The sequence below is a fragment of the Poecilia formosa genome, unplaced genomic scaffold (assembly GCF_000485575.1).
Source record: "Poecilia formosa unplaced genomic scaffold, Poecilia_formosa-5.1.2 Scaffold576, whole genome shotgun sequence".
NCBI classification, from domain to species: Eukaryota; Metazoa; Chordata; class Actinopteri; order Cyprinodontiformes; family Poeciliidae; genus Poecilia; species Poecilia formosa.
Window position 1 is genome coordinate 158,612 of NW_006800515.1, and position 19,203 is coordinate 177,814.

The window sequence follows — 19,203 nt, forward strand, 5'->3', positions numbered from 1 at the left end:
TCACTGCGTTTCACTGCTTAGCCGTCTGCCACAACAACTTGGTTTCCTCCATTCGTTCTGGGTTTTATCACATTAAATTAGCTGTTAGCCTTAACATGTCCTCCCTGCTCAAGGCTGATAACATTTTGAAACAGCAGGGTCTGATTGGCTCAGAGCCACACTGTGCCCCTTACCAGGTCAGAGATCTTTGTTGTGCTACGGCTTGCACTGAGGCATCAAGGCATTAGGGCGACTCCACTGGGGTAAGCTATAGCACTGAGTCACACTGACAGCTCATGGCAGGCAAATCAGGTAATTAAGGCACAACTCTGAAGGAGCCGCCTGGCGGAGGGGGGGGAGGGGCAAGGCCAGTTGATGTGGAAGGGTGGAGATTGGGTGGAGGACAGGCTGGTTTTCATGATGACATCCCAAACCTCCACCCTTTCCCCCGTCGCCCTAGGGGATTACACAATAAGCGACAAAGATAAGCACCGCACTGAGCATAGATGCGTGCATGCAAGAGTCCCCCCACTCTTCTAAATCAACGGTGCCCAATTTGCTCTCATGAATAATGTTAAGATCCCCATTCAGCGCTATGCAGCTGCCATGTAAAACCAATTTTACCTTCCTCTGATGTCAGCTCTCTGGAGGGCAAAATAAGAGTCACCTTTGAGTGGTCTATGGCAGTGAATGCTCATTTACATGAACGCCAGCAAAGCACAGTGACGTCCCCAACCACTTGTTACTTGGAAGACTTTGATCAAATATATATAACGAATGTGTGACATCAAAATGACTGAGGATGTTTTCACATCCCAAAAACCACTGAAGGAAACAGCATAAAAACATTTGAACACTGAACTTCCTTCTTTATGAAATTTAGGCAAAAATGGAGCGGTGTCAGATTTTAGTGGTTGTAGGATTTCTCTTTTGTCTTATTAATATAAAATATTAGCTCCTCTTTAATCCATGTCTGATCACGAGCCATTTCTCCTGCTAGTGCTAGACACCCTGTTTGATTTGGCTGCATTTACCCAGAATGCCCTGTGCTATAGTTCGCTTCCTGCTTTTGGAATGGTGCCCAATCACATATATGCATTCGGACTGAACCAGAGTTCACTCCAATCGAACAGAGATCGAGGTTTTGTAATCGAACCAGTTTGCTTGGCAAGCAAACTAGAGTTCAACTAAAGTGGACTAAACAGGGCTGAAGAGAACTCCCAACAATTGAACAAATGGACAGTGGCTGATTAAAGAAGACACCAGTCATTTTTGAGTTAGGACACAAACACCCACTAGAGACCAGAGAAACACACGACATCGCAAGCAATGTTGGTTTAGGACTCTCTATTGGATCTATTGAATTGCACTATTGGGGTTGTGCACAACATCTGGATTGTTTACCTATGTACGATATATAAAACATGTTTTCACAGACAGTTGATCTTCTATTTTGTATTCAGGCACAACTGGTATCCAAATCTCCAGTAATTCAATATGTACTGCAGTGAAAACATACCAAAGTAGAACATTAAAACCGGGGTGTGCAGCGAACCATCATTTTTGCATACAACTACAACTCTAGGGGACACAGATAGTATTATCACTGGAACTTTTTCAACAGCAGGGTTTTGGAGAGTACTCCGTGTCACAGACTGGGAATATGAGACCAAGCAACCCTCTACACAGACAGAACAACGAGAAAGCAGGTTTCATTATCCAAAAGGTCTAAAACTTAAAAAATAAAAATAAAAACATCCACGTCTTTGAATTGGGGTTAACATTACATTATGAATTCTTATATCTCATAACATTAGTGAACATTTCGATTTCCTAGACAGATATACCTTTAAGGACCGTCGAAGGCTGATCAAAGACATCATGCACGTTGAAGTCATACTACTTGTATTTCAGAGAAACAAATATAGATGGTGTGACTGAGACAGAAAAACTGATGCATAGTCATGGTCACCAGTTTTGAACCCCTATAGTGACTCTTAAAGGGGCAGTGTTACGGAAAAACTTTGAGCTTTACATCATATTATGTTATTTCCTCATCAAAAACAGCTGCAGTTTCCAAGCTTCTGTGATTCTGCCTCACAGAGCACCCCTAACCCGCAACTTCCCCACTCAGCTCCTTCAGACTAGCCAGAAGCAAATAGCAAACACCTGGTGGAACTGCACATCTGCTGATGACCACATCTGCACATCATTATACGAGCTACTTCTCAGTGCAACGTTGATAAAAACGTTAAATGGTTAATAGAGGAGTGATGTGATGACTTCCTATAGGTGGAGTGTTGGAAAGGGCAGGATTTTTTAAAGAGACAGAGGCCAAATTTTAAGATGCTAAATGATTAAGTCACATTTCTTTGTCATATTTGACATATACAGCATTTTTATAACAACTGAAGTTAACATAGTGAATTGATTGTGCTGTAAAATGGCACTATGTGCCTGGAAAACACATAAATCTGCACCTTTAAATAAAAGCAACCAGTGACAGATCTAGTGACTTTTCTGACATTAGCAGAGACTGACGTGAAACCACAGTTCCTTCTTACTCTTTCCTACGAGCATCAGGCACTGCTTTGGGCCCCTCATCCACCCCGAGTTCTCACAGGTGGCCCAGTCCTCGCACAGCAGCAGCCTCCCAGATCCAGTCAGAGCTGCTCTCTCCTCGTCCAGACTGATAAATTAATCGTACATGTGCAAAACCGTCTGCTGAATGATCCCCTCACAGTCAGGGTGGGATGAAAATGGATTTCAATTTGTTTTAAATAAATCATTGTTCTAAAATAAATGTCTGCATTTCTGTTTTTGACCAATTTAGATTGTTAATGTAGACTACATACAAGAAAACACACCAGAGCAGCCAAATTTACCAGAAACTTTTCATCAATTTACTTCAATAAATGAAACCACGTTGTGAGCTTTTGAGGCAGATTGTTTTACCTCTGGGGAAAGCAGCTCTCGCCTTTTATTTCCGGTCTGAACAGCTGAAAACTCAAGTTATTCCTGAGGCGGTGTTATACTTTATGTTTTCTGTGATAAACAAATACAGCTTAAGGAAAGACAAATAAAACAACCTGTTACATGTTTTACTGCTACTCATATTTTCCCAGTGTAACATTGCTTATTGTCTTTGGGACATCTCCAGACATCTCCAAGTCTAAGTGATAATTATCTACAAGATTTAAACTTCACGAAAATAATGGTTTTGCCCAGTTAGTTCCTAATGTGTGAACAAAAACAGTCAACACGGCAAAAACACAAAGTCTTATCAAGCGTTTTTGATCTAGTTTCTAGTCTAAATATATTATTAGTACAATTGAAATATGACAAAAGTGACTTAGAAGTAACTTTTTAGCAAAATGCAGGAGCTTGTTGAAGTCAATCATTTCTTAATATTGTTGAAAAACTAAATGACAATCTGCCAGTGTAACAAGACATTTTAATTTATAATATGGGAAAATTTCTTGTTCCACTGGCAGCTTATTTTACTTATAGTTCTATTTCTCCCCGGTTTCTTAAAGAAAAGCTACTTTTAAATTAGCTTTGTTATCTTAGTGTGCCAAGATATTTGCACAAGAAACTAGACCAAAAACACTTGGTAGATTTTGTGTTTTAGCTGTGAATTTTCTTACCTTCCTAGTGATAACGGCCATGTTTTACACAGAACCCTGACAAGTTTATTTCCTAGCTACACTTTGTTCTTCATTCACCACATTAATGCATTTAACGCTCTGCAGCCTGAGGACTCAGAAGACGGACTACATTTTCTTTCTGACCGTTCTTTAAAAACACTTCCATCTCACTCAGTAACTGACTTTGTTGCTTTCTCCAGCATTCCTGCGTGTGTGTTGCCATGGTTACGCTCACCGCTCACGATGGGCGTTTAGCGATGTTGATCCAACCACCTTGCTGGCTTTGGTGCAGAAACTTTGGAGACCTAAATTTCCTACCTCCGTTCAGCACCACCAGAGCCGCGTTTCACACAGAGCATTTTTGCTAGAGATGTCCTCTTTAGTCTCTGACTTTCTGAACCTTTCGACAGTACTTGACTTAAATTTGTATGTAATGCTTTGAAGTGCGGCATACACTGTGCATGCTTTCAGAGAGTGGATGAGTGGCGTTATTTCTGTTTCATTAAAGATTCCACCCACATTTGCTCGCTCGCTAAACCACAGCCTGACTGAGCTGATGGAGGGGGGAAAAGAGACGGAAGGAGAGAGTGGATCAGGTAGGAAGAGGAGGACATTAAACCCGGTGTGTGTGTTTGAATGGAGAGATTAGCTTAAGGAGGAAGGCTGACAACTTGAAGATAATCTACACTACTTAAGCGATGTTGCAGCACATACGTAATATAACCTGAGGCGCTACATGTTTAGTTCCAGTGTCACTAATCTGCCAGAAACCAGCAGAAGAAGGTTTATAAAAGTTCACTTTTTATTGACTTCCTTTTCTTGATAAGTACGTTTGAGGCACAATAAGTTGGTTTCCATTACAAATGTGCGCAAAACTTTGTGAATCTTAATGACGAAAGATCACAATTCTGCAATTGGGATTAAATAAGAATAAGTTTGTTCACGTGATCAGTCGTTGAAAAATATGCCATGTCATCATCGTCCAACTACTTCCTGTCGTCTTCTTTGTGGTTTGAGCCAGTGGCAACATCCGGTTGGTGATCATGTGACTCGTATAATGTGAAAAAAAAAAAGATTTCCATTGCAGTTTTATGAAATAAACCAATTTTGATGCGGCCAAAAAAAACTCCACCTCATCCTAGCGCCTCAGCTTTTAATCAAAAAAAGAAAGTTTTTTTTTTTAAATTGTTGTGTTTCCATTAAGCAAATTTCTTTTCAAAATGTCAAACTGCGCAATTACGAGGTCAGTGGAAACGCAGCTTATGATACATCCAGGTTTTCCTTTCCCATAGATAGACGGATTGTGACCATAACTGTTTTAATTAATCCCAAGGCACCTAACATGCAAGTGGAAAATGTTTATGACAGCGCAATGTTCAGCTTGTCTGTCCACTCTTGGTGTCATCTGTTTAATTAAAGCTCATTCGTTCCATGAAAGAAACTTGACACCAGCACTCGTTTTTCAAATTACAATATAATTGCAATAATAGCAGCTGCATTGTTAGGTCTCCCTTTTGCAATGCAGGTATAACCAGTAACATGCTACTGTAATCAGATTACTTTCTTATAAAATAATCAGTAAAGAAAGGGATTAAAACTGATCTTCAACATTATTGAAGATAAGGATGAGGTTTGGAAGTGTTTTAGACAAGGATCTAAATTATTTTCACAATTAATATTTGGGTAACATTTTCCTGATGAACCAGCTTCTGCAGCTGTAAATAGCTGCTCTTAATACACTGCCTACAAAAAATACTGAACCAATTTGGACGTTAATACCCTTTTTACAAATTAGACATGAGCAACAAAAATCAGCTTTTGACCAAAACAAATTGACAATTCTCCTTTAAAATCAAACAGAAAACAGATTATACAAAATATTGACATATATTAAAATGTAGCTTAAACAACAAGAACATGTAACTTAAAATAAGTGACTGTGTAAAATATTCACCCCCTTTCAAGTGACTGACCTAATTTAAAGGAGGTCCAGCCAAGTGGCGCAGTGACGGTCTCAAGTAAATAGCATTATAAATACACCTGAGTCTGGAAAAGTCCATACACTGGTTAATCAGTATTCCTGGCTCCGATCACAGCATGAAGACTAAAGAACAGTCCAAGAACACAGACAACACAACTCAGTGCGTGTGCACCAAAACGGAATCAGAGTTTCACAATATCAAGTCCTCAAACACCTTAGCAGGAACCATCCGCTACATGCATCGAGCTTCTTCATGCCAACAGGTGATTGTTAAAAGACTTATCTGATTGTTGGTGCAGAATCTGGCATCTCACATGTGTAAAAGAAAGGTTGATGGAATAATGTTCCTACTCAAGGTTGAGACAAAGAGTTTGAATAATATTGCATTGAAATGTTTTCTTTAAAAACACTGAATTGTTTTTTTTTTTAACTAGCGTTTTTTTCTGTTTCGTATATTTCTTTTACTAGCTTAAGTAACTGCTACAGAATGGGACAAGTTTTTATTTGGTTACTCAACAAATCGTCAGAATAATCAACAGATTACTTGATTACTAAACTAAAAGTGTACAACAGCCAATAAAAGGTACTAAAGGCAGTTTAAAATGTTAACTTCCAATCCTCCCTTTTGGCAATAAATTAGCTCTCAGACTCACTGAGCGATTCTGCATTTATAGAAAGTCTAGAAGAAAACAATTTGAATGCTTCTCAAGTCTTTTTATTATAAGATAATTCAACTAACATCAGTGTCAGTGGGGTCATAGCTTCACAAACACCGGAGATCAAAAATTGGCCACAAATCTCTGATTGGTGCATATTCTTTTGATTTGAAAGTCCTTGTGATGCTTTCACGGCATCAGAAGGTTCTAGCTTAAGAAGAATTACTTCAAAGAAACAGATTTTCCTTTTAATAAAACCACTTTGCTTCTTGTTCATGTGAAGCCTCAGTACAGTGCATGCTATCTACAGGAGACAAAGAAAGAGGTAAAAAAAAATAAAATAAAATAAAACAAAAAACAGGACACAGGTGACAGTGGAGAGCAAATCAAAGTCCTGGGGTTAAGAAAGGATTGTGGGTCAGATGACTTTCCACTGTCAGAGCCCCTCCCATCTTCAGCCTCCCATTTCCCTCAAATGCAACAGGATTAATTCCTCACGTACTTCCACCATGCGAAACCAACAGAGTACATTCTGAATTCGGGTGGATCTATATCCTGCTTTTATGTTATTCATAAAGTAAGCGAGATCACTTTGTCTGCATTTTCCTTACATCACGGTGCATTAGAAGCCCACCGTGTGATTTGGGAATATGGTTTAGAAATCTAATCATTTAGCGCTGTAGCAGGGAGCCTGACGTACCGCTATAATAAATCACCCTGATGGATACACTGTCAGCTGAGAGCAACAGAGACAGACGCTACTGAGAAAATGGCAGCTGTCTGCATTAGCGCTGCACTCAATCTGCACAGAGATGAGAAGCGGCTTTCATTAACCGCCGTGTTTCCTGTGATAACGAAGCCGCAGCACATCAAACCGGGGGTTTCGCTCACGGCCGCGCCCGCCTCGCATCGGAGCCCAGCGCGCATCCCTCATCCCGTCCCACACCTGGGTCGGCGGCGACAGAGGGCCCGGCAAACACCGCCAGGCAGCAAATAAAAAAAGAAAAAAAAACACACAGCAACGTTTTCAGAGCGTTTAGTGCCCGGGATTAATCAAATTATAATTTAATCATCTGATCAAACAGCAATTAGCATAATCACTTCTGGGTAAGGCCTGATAGAGCGTAGACTGGAGCGGGATGGAGCTGGGGGGCTAACAGCGCTTTAATGAAACATTCGGCAGAATGTTTGAAAATGTTACACATTCCCAGCTGCGAGAACGGAGCTGGATTAGGAATGCTAATCGAGGGTTTGGCTCTGCGTAATGAACATGTCCAGTAAGGCAGTCAGTGGGGCACGAAATCAGCCCCAGAGTCTCCGACTTTTTCTTGCTCATCATCTTCTATGTGTCAGCTGCAATTTTGTAGATGAAAGTGAACGTATTTTGTCCCAGACGTACCGTAACGGAGCAGAAGTAAAGACACTTAACTAGGAAAAGAGATAAATCTTGCAAATGAAGAAGGTGAGAACAGTAGCTGCATTTCCATTGGACAATGTTGACATTTCAAAAATAAATTAACTTAAAAGAAATACACCATATTTTGAAAAAAAACAAAAACTTTCTGTTTTCAGTTTAAAAAAAAGTTTTGGCACCAACATGAGGTGTTTTTTTGTTTTTGTTTTGGTTGTATCAAACTTAGTTAATTTTTGCAAAACTGCAATGATAACATCACATGAGTGACATGATCAACAACCAGATGTTGCCGCTGCATGGCGCAAAACAAATGGAAGACGGCAGGAAGTAGTCCCTGTCTTACAGAAATGTGCTTAATAATAAATATTTAACAAACCTGGTTGAGGAAATTAAATAATAACCCAGCAACACGTTTAAATCAACTAATCAACACGTTTCCCAGTAAGAGAAATGGATGGACACTAAATTCCATTATATACTCATTGTTTTAGCGATTGAAAAACTGAAGAAAGCACAATGAATCCTACATGGCTACATTTAGGTTCATCACCAAACTTTATTTCATGATAGGTTCAACTAAAATCTGTCTTTTGTGAGAAAAAGAAAATCAAACAATGAAGAAAAAGTGACCGGGTCCTTCATTTACAACAACTACCTGCTTGGTCGCAGCATTGACCTACTGCCCTACTTTATGTAAAAGTCCACAGACATAAATAACACACCTAATTGTTATCCTGTTAAGTCACCTTTCCTTTTAGCGCATGACTGGACCAAGTTGTTTTTGGTGCCACAGCCATGGCATTTTCAGAACAGGCAGAACACCACAGAACATTTCACAGGCATTCAACTCATGAGGCTTGCCATCACGCTGAACCCTTTATCCTGAGAGACACACAAGCCAAAATTCAGTGAAACGAAGCTCTACTGTTTCTGTTTGCAACTTTGTTGTTAACTGTTTGCAAAGATTAGCAAATAAAGCAAACGTCTTTGCTTCTGAATCGCCTCGTGGGTTGAAGTTAGAACGAGAACTGCAAGAAGCAGTTATCAACGGGTTCCTCGCCCAACCCAGCAACCCAATGCCACGCCCCTCCCTACATATGACTTGTCAGCCAAATTGAGCACCTGTATTAAGCATGACTTAGTGATCAGTTATACACTGAAGATTGTAAAAGTTACTGTATCAAAACTGCAAAACCTCGCCTTCATACCTCTCTTACATGTTAAATTCCTCTATTGGCCCTTTTCCAAAAGCACCTAGCAGCACGGCTAGACTCGACTCGTTGGCAGCGTAGTGATTTTGTTGCTATATTTAGCAACATTTTTATTATTTTTTTTTCAAAAAGGCAGCTGGAGATAAATCTAGCAACTTTTCTCTGTGTTATTGGAGATTTTGGCAACAGCACATGAAAGAACAAATCGTACATCGGCAGCGAGTGCTGCACTGAAACCCTCCCACCCCGACAGCTGCAGGTGGTCAATCTGACAGCAGCCTCATTGGGCAGGAAACCCAGCCTGCAGTCAGGGCAGAGAGGAGATCAACTCCATTCCATGTATGTGCAAAGCTACTGCTGATCCCACTCTGATTTACAAAGAATGTAAATATAATCTAAAAATACAGTATTCGTATGTTGCCTAATGTTTTTTTTTCATTGAAACTGCCAGACTAAAATTAATTTATGCTTTTGACTCACGCAGCCTCAGTCATTTATTCACCAAAAATATATTTAAAGTATTTTTTAACCACGTTTTGTCTTACAGACGTCAATGTTTTTTTTCTTTTAAAGCCCATGACGAAATATGCAGATTAGTTGATGACATCATCGAGCGACTTGTAGGACAGCCAATAGCTGTAGTAACTACACAGTTTAAGTGGTTCTCTGTTATGATCGAGTTACGGTCCTGGGTGGGTTTTTCATTTAGCTGGGTGACTCCAGAGTCTAAAGTATCGTGAGGTGATCTGTACCCGACACAAAAACAAAACACAACCCAACAACGGAGGGCATGTTGACTATTCGGCTCAGTCTGTGGCTTTTTGTCAGACTCACTTGTGACTTTTTACAAATGGCGTGTTGGTTTATGGTAAGGGAGTCGCCCTTATGACTACACCCTCTAGCCAATCAGTGACCAACAGTCTTTTGATGCGTCTTCAGCCCGACTCTGCACCCTTGGAATCCCAGCGAAGCAGGTTCTGGAAAATGGGCCTGGTACCACACAATCATTGCACGTGGGAAAACCTTTATAACTGCACAGAGCTGAGTAAAGACATGAAGAGTGGAAAAATGAGCAAGAGAAAGTCATTAAGTGAGAATAATTTTCATCAGCTGTGTCGAGTAATGCCTGAACACTGCGGTATGGAAACTAATTTTATCTTTTTTTTAAATCTTTTTCATTTTCTTTTTTTTTTTTCAAAATCTCTTTCTCTTTCTTACCGTTTATTCAATGTCACATGCTGCTCTTATTTTTTTCTTTAATTATGTAGAGCACCTTGAAATGCCTTGCTGTTGAAATGTGCCTTACAAATAAAATTTGATTGATTGATTGATAAGGCATGTTTTACTTTGTGTTTTAAGGCAGGAAATTGTGTTTTAAAGATAAATTTGGCAAGCTAAAATCAGCAACTCTGACCAGCAGCAGACTGCAGGCTAGATATCCGACCCAAAAGCCCAGTCAATTAACCAGCTGATATTAACTTTTTATGTCTGTGTTATTTGATAAAGATATATTAGGGGTTAGTTCCAGACTTCTGCAAAATTATTTATCAAAATCAAAACACTGGCAATTAAATACCTTAAACATTATTGTAACTGCGACAAAATGTTCCATTGTTTTTGCAGCAGGTGGAATGACTGCTAAAACGTTTTTTGTTTTAAATTTTGGTGGTTTACCACAAAATTGGTAAACTGTAAGCAGTTTTGTTAAATACTGTTTTGGAAATGTAAAGATGCTCAGGTACAGGCTCCCAGTTGCAACATTTTTTTAAAAATTACATTTTTAATCGACCTGACCCAGAACTTTGTCATCACCATTTGGTAAAAATAAATATAAAATGATTTTTAAAATACCCTATTAGTGATATTTTTACTCAATTTACAGACAAATGCTTCTCAAGATATAAAATAAATATTATTTAAAACAAAAAACAACAAAAAGTCCATCTGACGGAGTTGACAGTGCATGATGGAGTTGACACAGAACTGAAGGTGGTGACAAACTAGTGAGTAAAATGAAAAACTTGGTACATGTGAAGTAATGCAATTCATGTAAAATACATTAAAATGAATTAGTTGCACATTTAAGTGAGATTTGACAACAATTTCACTGAAAAAGTCAGAAAAACTCTGACGGAGTTGACGAAATGCCAAACTACCTCAATTTATATGATGTTATTCTGAAGGAGGCCATATTGTAGCTCGTCAGGTCCATGAAATCTTTACAGTTTACCAAAATTAAGCTTTTATTTCACAAAATTTCATCAAAGTTTTGTAAATTGTCAGTTATGGTGTTGACACATCATGGTTGTGACAAACAACTTAGGAATAAAACAGAAGAAAAAACTAAAGAATAACTTAAGCTAACCGTAGCTAACTAGCCCTCCTAGCAAAGGAAGAGAAAAGACAACATGGGGTCCTCAGAAGTTCTGGTGCCCCCCAATAATGCCTGATTTTTTTACATTCTTTTCATTTCTGACGGTGTTGACAAAAACTAAGGACAAATTTCAACGGAGTTGGAAAATATCTAAAAATTATTTTTAATTCAATTTATTGCTACTTTTATAATTATTTATGTGACTACTTATACTTAATTGTCATAATATATAATTTTAGTATTTCTTTAATTGTTTTAAACTATTATAATGTATTGAGTTCTGCTGTGGGACAAGGGGTTTTACAGGCATCATCCACCGACTACAACATTTAAAATAAAAAAATATTCAGCAAACACCAGGAAAATATTCATTGTTGTGCTCACATGACCCAGGTTAGTTGAGTTAGATATTTGAAAAAATATATATTTTGTGTATATTTTATTCAAATTTTGTGCTTTATCCATAGGACCTGCTATGTCCCCATTCTCAAGAATCACTGATTTACAATAACACGAACAAAGAATAAGGACTGTGTCACCATCTTGTTTCTGGAAGAAAAAGAAAACAAGCCGATTTGATCCGACTCTCTGAGCTTTAGATGCAAAATAAGATGATCCGTCTCTGCGTGTCCCATCTTCCCCCCTTTGCCTCCCCCTCTTTTTCTGCCTCACTACACACTATCATCTCCTTAAGCATTCCAGTCTGGGTTAAATGAAACCTTTAACAGTTCAATGTGCATCCATTAACATATGCTTGAGTCTGCTCACAGCCAAGTCGAGGCACACGTACGCACTGCGGAGCCTCAAAGAAACCAAAAAGAATCCTGACCCGACGGCACCAACAAATCCCGAAGTGATTAGTCCGCCACTCTGTCCACGAAAAGAGTGAGTCACTAATCCTTTCTGATGTCACATCATCAGCATCTTATTAAAACAAATAAAAATGGTCCTACTTCTTACTGCCACCTAGAGCCCCCGCTATGATACTTCTCATGTTTACAGAAGGATTAAAGCCTCTTTAATTTATTCGTCGTCATGAGCAGTCTTAAATAAAAACCTGAAAAGTGGCTAAGTGACTAGAAAAGTGACTAATTATTGTGTCCGGTTTTAAAATAATAACCTGTTTCACAGTGTTCTTGTATATAACCAATGGAAATATGACCACCATTTTTCTCAGACCGAGCGTTTTGAAGCTTTGCTCCCCGTGGCCTACATTCAGTTGACTGGTGTGCTGATTTTAAAGTGCGACTGAAGAGCTGAGCTCGGCTGTTGTTTGCTGATGTGTGTTGCCGCGACTCTGTCAACCCTTCCTGCCTCTATGTGAAGTGACAGATGTAAACCAAAAGACGTGGGTCTTCAGAGACCCACTTTCTCTCTGGCCCTCGTGTGACCTCTAAACATCCTTGTTTCGACTGGTGATAGTTGTTTAAAACCGTAAAACAGAACAGAATGCGGAATCTAAGGGTAATAAAAAATATTGCTGTGAAATGAACCGTCAAGCGGGGATCATCGTCCGTAGTGTTGCTACTATGAAAATGTTTTCTATCAAAGTGGCTGCCCTAGGTTTCTGAAAAATCAAAGTTGCTATCCTGTGGTTTCTTAAGAAACCTTACCAAGAAGTTTTCCAAATAATATTGATGAATCACAATTTATTAAACAACCGTGTTTGACACAATCGGCAAAGTTCAAGTTAACTTTGTTTGTAAACATACATTAACTTATGTAGGCAATTTCAAATTCAACCAGAAAACATGGAAAAACATCCAAGAAAAATTGGGCTCCTGCTTCTAAATATTACAATCGTCTAAGTTTAGCTGCTACATGTAAAGCTGCCTGTTACTAAAATATGTAAAAGCCCATTACTGTAAACTTGCTATAGAGGTAGCTGAACTCAAGTTAGAAGAAAATTACTTTTCTGTCTTTAGCTAGTACAAAATAATCTGGAAAAGTCAGAACCCTAAAAATCATAATAATAATCTAATATGATTAGATGCACTTTTAGTAGCTTCTGACCAGATATGAGCAAAACTCTGACACATTTCTAACACCAGTGCATCAGTACCTGCAGCCGTGATTAGATGCTGAGGTGAAATCTAGATACGTGAATCGTTTGTTCTGGTAAAATCTGATCATTTTGATCAAACATTGGGTTTGTTAATTAACTCCTGTGAGGCTTTTCTTCTGCCGTCCTTCCAGCAGCACATCAGTATTATTTCTCAGCACTACCACCTACAGTTTGGAAATAGAACTACAGCAAGCCTGCCAAAAATAAAAGCTGAAAGTGCATCTTTAGTCCATTTCACCCTAATCATACGAGTATCTTCTGTCAATAGTTTTGAATTGTAAGTCTCTTTTTTTTTCTTAGTAAATCAAAACTTTTTTTTTCCCACTTTAATTAAAAAAAAACAAAACACTTTTTGTATTCTGTAAAGGTCGAGACATTTTCCATGATGAACAGTGTCAAGGAGATGTAGCTATTCTTTAATATTGAGAATCTGGAAAATAAACTTTTTGTTTTCTACTAAGATACCAAAAAGCTGAGAATTACACTTTTCAGGCAGAATTTTCATAGAAGTCAGATTTTCATTGATGTGGAAAATAACACAAGATCCTCCTGTGATGAAAGCCTTAGGCTTAACTGCATCTCATGCGACGTTAATATATCGGATTGCAGGAAATGTATCGATAAACATATTGTATCGTTCACAGAGCACAGATACCCGACCCAGTAAGATCCTCACTTCCTAAAGTGCTTACATTAGTCTTGTTCTCCAGGATTAAGAACTGATGGGGAAACAAATTAAACACAAATCTGTCAACATGCCAGAAACACATTCAGTATGGAACAGATAGGGGTGGGCAGTTATCACACCGCTTATTGTGATAAGAATCTGATGTATCGTTGCCTCCAATTAATGACGTTAAATGAAAGGACAAACTGACAGTATTATCGGAAAGGTTATTTTTTACTATTTTCTCCACTTGTTTGTTCTACGAGAGCATCAATAAATATCAGAACATTTGAAAATATGATTAAATGTAGTTACTGTATGCAGCTTGGTGACATAAATCACACTTCTGTAAGTAATTGACATCCTAAAGAAGCCTATTTCAAACTGGAATGTTTTTTCAAGATCAGGACTTGTGTTTGTGGTGCTCTGAAGAATGTACAATGCAGTAATATACATATACAGTTACCTAAAAAAAAAAAGCAATCAGTTTTTTATAATAATTTTTATCATTATCGCAATAGCACCACAAAAAAATCACAACAAAATCCTAAGTCTGTACCATCCAACCATAGTAACACATCATTTGACCAATCACTGTGATCAATAGGTTCCTTGGAGCCAATCTAGGAACACAGAAGGCCATTTCTAAGATATTTTCATTCCAACCTTGTCTCCTGTCTCTGGGCTTCTCTGACTCTGATGTTCCCCGTTTCTATCGGGATCAGTCTAACTACTGATGACAGACAACTCGGATGCATCTTCCTAACATGAACGACCCAATAAATAGTTCACTTTGCAGAGACTGTCACTAACCTCAAGTGCAGTGAAACAACAACAACCTAAATTCTACTTTATAACATGATGAACTTATAATAAAAGATCTAATCTCTTAATGTGTCTTTCAGTTCCACACAGAAAGCTAAATTTGGACACAAATGTATTCAAATGCCAACAGAGGATCTCCACTGTATGTTTACAGAGCTTATTAGGGTCTGGTGGAGCATCCGCTTCAGCCTCGTCCCCGTCCCCGGCAAGGCTGGGCAAAAAAAAAAACATTATGCCACTTCCTCCATTCTGTCGCCTAATAACCAGAATATTTTGTTCCTATTACATTTATGGTTTTAATAGGCGCTTTTGCGAGAGCACTTCAAAGGCTCGAGCGGCGCTGAAGTGAACTCCACAGCAGCTTTCACTCTCTGCAGCAGTGGATTGTTTATATGCGCTGGAGATGAGCTTGCAAATGTGTCCTCAAATTGGCAAATAGCAATTCGGAGCTAAACGGGGAAGAGGCGATGTGGGGGGTAGGGGGGATACATGTGATGGGCTCACAAATGCTCATTGCAGAGTTAGATTTTTTTCTTCTTCTTCCCTCATGAAAAGGCATAACAAAATATAAACAAATCAATGCAATCATTGAAGCAAATCAGACCAAGAGTGAAAGATAATCATCGTGTAATTGCAAGGAAGGAGTAAAAGGGCTGTAATATAGCGGAAAGCGTTGCTCGGGTCACCTGAACGGAGTGCAGTGTTTTTCTCCTGCCCAAAGCCCACACTGCAGCAGCACTCATTACCTGGGTCTCCATAGAGACAACCTCAGCAGCCCGCACTGGACCGGAGCTCTAAAAGCTTTCATTTCATAGAGCTGCAGCTCTCAGTCCAGAAGAGGTGCAAAATAATAATAATAAAAAAAGAAAAGAAAAAAAAAAACATTCTGATGGAGGCTGCTCACCAGCCTCTTAATCTCTGCAGGCCTATTCAAGCACAACAAACAGGCGGCAGAAACAAAGCTATCAGAGATCAGCAGTCATAGCTTCTTATTGCAAATGAAAGAAAAGGAGTGAAAATACAAAGGGAGGCTTGTTTATGGTGCATCTGGGTGTTTCATTATTAGAAAAAAAAAGAAGAAAAAAAAAAGCTGCGTTTAATTCTTCGACTCGACACAGAAGGTCAGCGTCAAACAGAGCTAGGTTTATATATATATATATAAATCTAGCATTTATCACTATTGCACGACTGGCTGTGTCTGCCGTTCAAAGTTTTCCTCTAGGTGTCTGTAGCAGCAGCCATTTTGCAACACTGTTGCCTGGACCAAAGAGACTGAAAAAGCCATTCACCAGCAAAGCAAACAGAGGGATTTTTTTTTTTTTTTAAGCTCGGTACAGAGAGACGGTCCTGCAGCAACCAGCAGTGTCCTCTTTTGTTTCCAGAATCTGTTTCCAGAAAATCATGTTTGCTTTTTTTTTTTTCCCTACGTCTACCCCCTGCAAATAAATAACGTCCGTCTTCGCTGAGCCCTTAGCATGGCCACAAAATGGTTTGCCTGTCATGTTTGCTTGACGCATCGTCCTCTGATCTCAGTCCACACTCCGGCCACTTTTAACCCCTTTCTTTCAATTTTTCCTCCCAGAAGAGCTTTTAAACAACCTCCTTTTCTGTCTAACTGATATCTGCCCCCCAACACACGCACATCCCACCCACTACACCACTGTCCCCCCCTTCGCAGCCTCCGCCTTTCCTCAATTCTTGTATTCGCCATAACAATCATAATAAAAAGTAACCCTTATACCAAAGTGAGCAGAAAGCTTCTTATCCAGCCCGTCTTTCGAGGACTTTGCTGCGCTCAAAAACGACACATAAATTCATTTAGTGAGATGTGCACTTAAGGCAAGGGTTGTAAAGGGCTTGCCGTCTTTTTTTTTTTTTCTTTCCCCCCCAATTCAAAATGACTCCACGTCTGTGCTTCTAATATGGCGGGTGCAATGCCGGAAAAAAAAAAAAAAAAAAAAAAGAAAGCGCAGACAACCTATGTATTCGTAATTCTTAAGCTACACACTGGATGTTGCAAGAAAAACAAAAAATAAAAAACAAACATGGAAACATGCAATCCCATGTTACAGCAATTTATTAACAACCTAAAACAATAAAAATGCATGCATGCATTTTGATAATGCATGTAAATAGATCACATTTCCACCAAAACACTTGCTTGTTTCCAGACTCAATTTATCATGTTGAATTCAAACAATTATTATTGTTCTAATTATAAGGGGGGCTCAGGGGCACAACTGATTTGTCTGAAATAAATTAGAAATGCGGCTTCAAGATTTAAACAATTTGCTGATTCTACCAAGAAAGCACTGAAGAATAGAGGGAAAAAATCGTTTCCCAATTAATATCCTTTCATGAGGCAGGTTTTATAAGTAGAAATTGATTATTTGCTGTTGATTTGCAAACAAATGCAGGAAAAGCCACACAGACTGAGGCCCTGTGCAGGTTTAGGATGGGGAATAAATAATCACCTTCAGAAGCCGCTAATAATGAAGCTAAATAATTGTTAGATGTCATTCAAACCTTAAACTTAAGGTTTAATTGAGGAATTTAAACAATATTTTTGGAAATACATAATGTTGCTTCTGCAGCACAGGCTGCACCTATCACCAGCCTACTTTTTTTTTTCCATTTTTTTTTTTTGCTTCTCTCTCCTCTCTTTCTGCTTCACTTCTCCTTTCATAAAGGGTTATTTGTAAATGTTGAACCTGCAGAAATGCTGGAACAATTTTACACTTGAGCTCCATGAGGTTCTCCTGCGGACTGAACTGTCAGCCTACCCCCCCTGAGCCCATAGCCTGTGTCAGGACATAGCAACAGCCTGTTCCTCATCCGTTCGATTAAAAAGCACCACTAAAAAAATAAATAAAATGAAAATTTTAAAAAAGAGGAAATAATCGAATTTTCTCCGCAGACCTGCACCGGCACCGTGCAGGCTGCGGTTCGATAACGCTGCGATAATTAGGCTAAACTTGAAGTTCCGATGTGCGCATAAGCATCACTCACCATTCAAGATGCACTGGGAAAAGATAAGAGCCAATATCCACATGCCCCGCTCCGTTCAATATCCAATCTTAATGCTTTTTCTTCTTCTCTCCACGCACTCTTTCTTGTTGTTTCTCCGTTTTTTTTATTTTTATTATTATTATTATTATTATCCCTTCAACAAGTCAGTTGCAATGAAAGAAAGCGGAGCTTGCAAATCTCTTTCCCTCTCTCTCTCTTCTCTCTGTGTCTCTCTCTCTCTTTCTCTCTCTCCCTCAATCCTGCACGTTGAGAAAAAGAAGAAGAAGAAGATGAAGAGGAGGAGGTTAGAGCTTCTTCCTGCTGGTGATTGTCTCCTGGTACAGCCGCAGATATTGTATAAGATCCACAACTGTAGCGTCTCTTCTGCTTCTCCCCCCCTCCACACCCTACGCCGCCGTTTGGACTTGACCGCACCAGACCGCACCGCTCCGGGCCTCAGAGCAGCCGTCCGCCCGTATCGGAGCGCTGCTCTGCGGGGAACATGAGCGAGCTCGGCTCGGTGCGCTCCGGTCCAGGTGAGCAGTGCCGACACCTCCGCTGCTGCTGCCGCTGAGTCAGAGGCTGGAGACGCATAGGACAAAGTACCTGTTTTTTTGTTGTTGTTTTTTTTTTTTTTTGCGCACACCCAACTACAAGAGCAATAAAAAACAAACAAAAAAGCCCTTAAAAAATAAGGAAAATAAATATGAGATTTAAAAAATAAAATAAAATTAGAAGCGTGAAGCCAGATGCGTCATCCCAGCCGTTAGAGGGAAAAGTTGGAAAGAAGAAGAAGAAGAAAAAAAAAATCAAGAGGATGGAGTTGATTGTTAGCTGCGCTGGAAACTCTTTCTCTCTTCTTCGCCGCCTCTCTCCGTCCGCGGAGCAACAAGCACACGCATCTTCCACGCACACACTGCGCACTGCTGTGGTTCCCTGCGCTCAGAACCTGCCCTGCCTCAGAGCGCGCTGGAATAAACCCGCGCCTCCTTCTCCGCAGACGCTTTTGTCCCTCTCCATTGCCTTAAAGGTGCAGGGGTGGGGAGGGGGGAGCGCGCAGCTGAGCCTCTGAAGGAGCGTTAGAAAGGGGAAAAAAAAATCTATTTTTTATTTTTTTCTTCTATATCACAGAGATGACGGATCAAGGTGCCCCACTCAGAGGCAGGGCTGCTTTAATAGGTGAGAGAGAGATCTAGCAATTCAGGACGTCCTTCTGTTTTTTTTTTTTTTCTTTTTTTGCTGGCACTGCTCGTGTGTAGGGCTGGAGGAAGGAGGAAGGGGGGTAGTGATGTAGCCTACACCTGACTTGATGCTATGGAAGCATTTAGGAGAGAGAACAAACAAAAAACACATGCTAAATTACCTTAATTGGGGA

The 19,203-nt window shown here is 39.5% G+C and overlaps 1 protein-coding gene across 2 annotated transcripts in view; it reads right to left on the reverse strand.

The window, feature by feature from the left end:
- The window catches only part of LOC103129771 (Down syndrome cell adhesion molecule homolog), a 101,017-nt gene extending 82,161 nt beyond the window's left edge, over positions 1-18,856 (reverse strand). Inside the window, exon 1 of one of the 2 annotated variants that reach the window (XM_016665369.1) lies at positions 17,829-18,856. In XM_016665369.1, the coding sequence (XP_016520855.1) occupies positions 17,829-17,871 (43 nt within the window). In that variant the 5' untranslated portion in view covers positions 17,872-18,856. The remainder of the gene's footprint in view (positions 1-17,828) is intronic. The other variant, XM_007540959.2, reaches the window with a different exon arrangement.
- Positions 18,857-19,203: the final 347 nt, after the last annotated feature.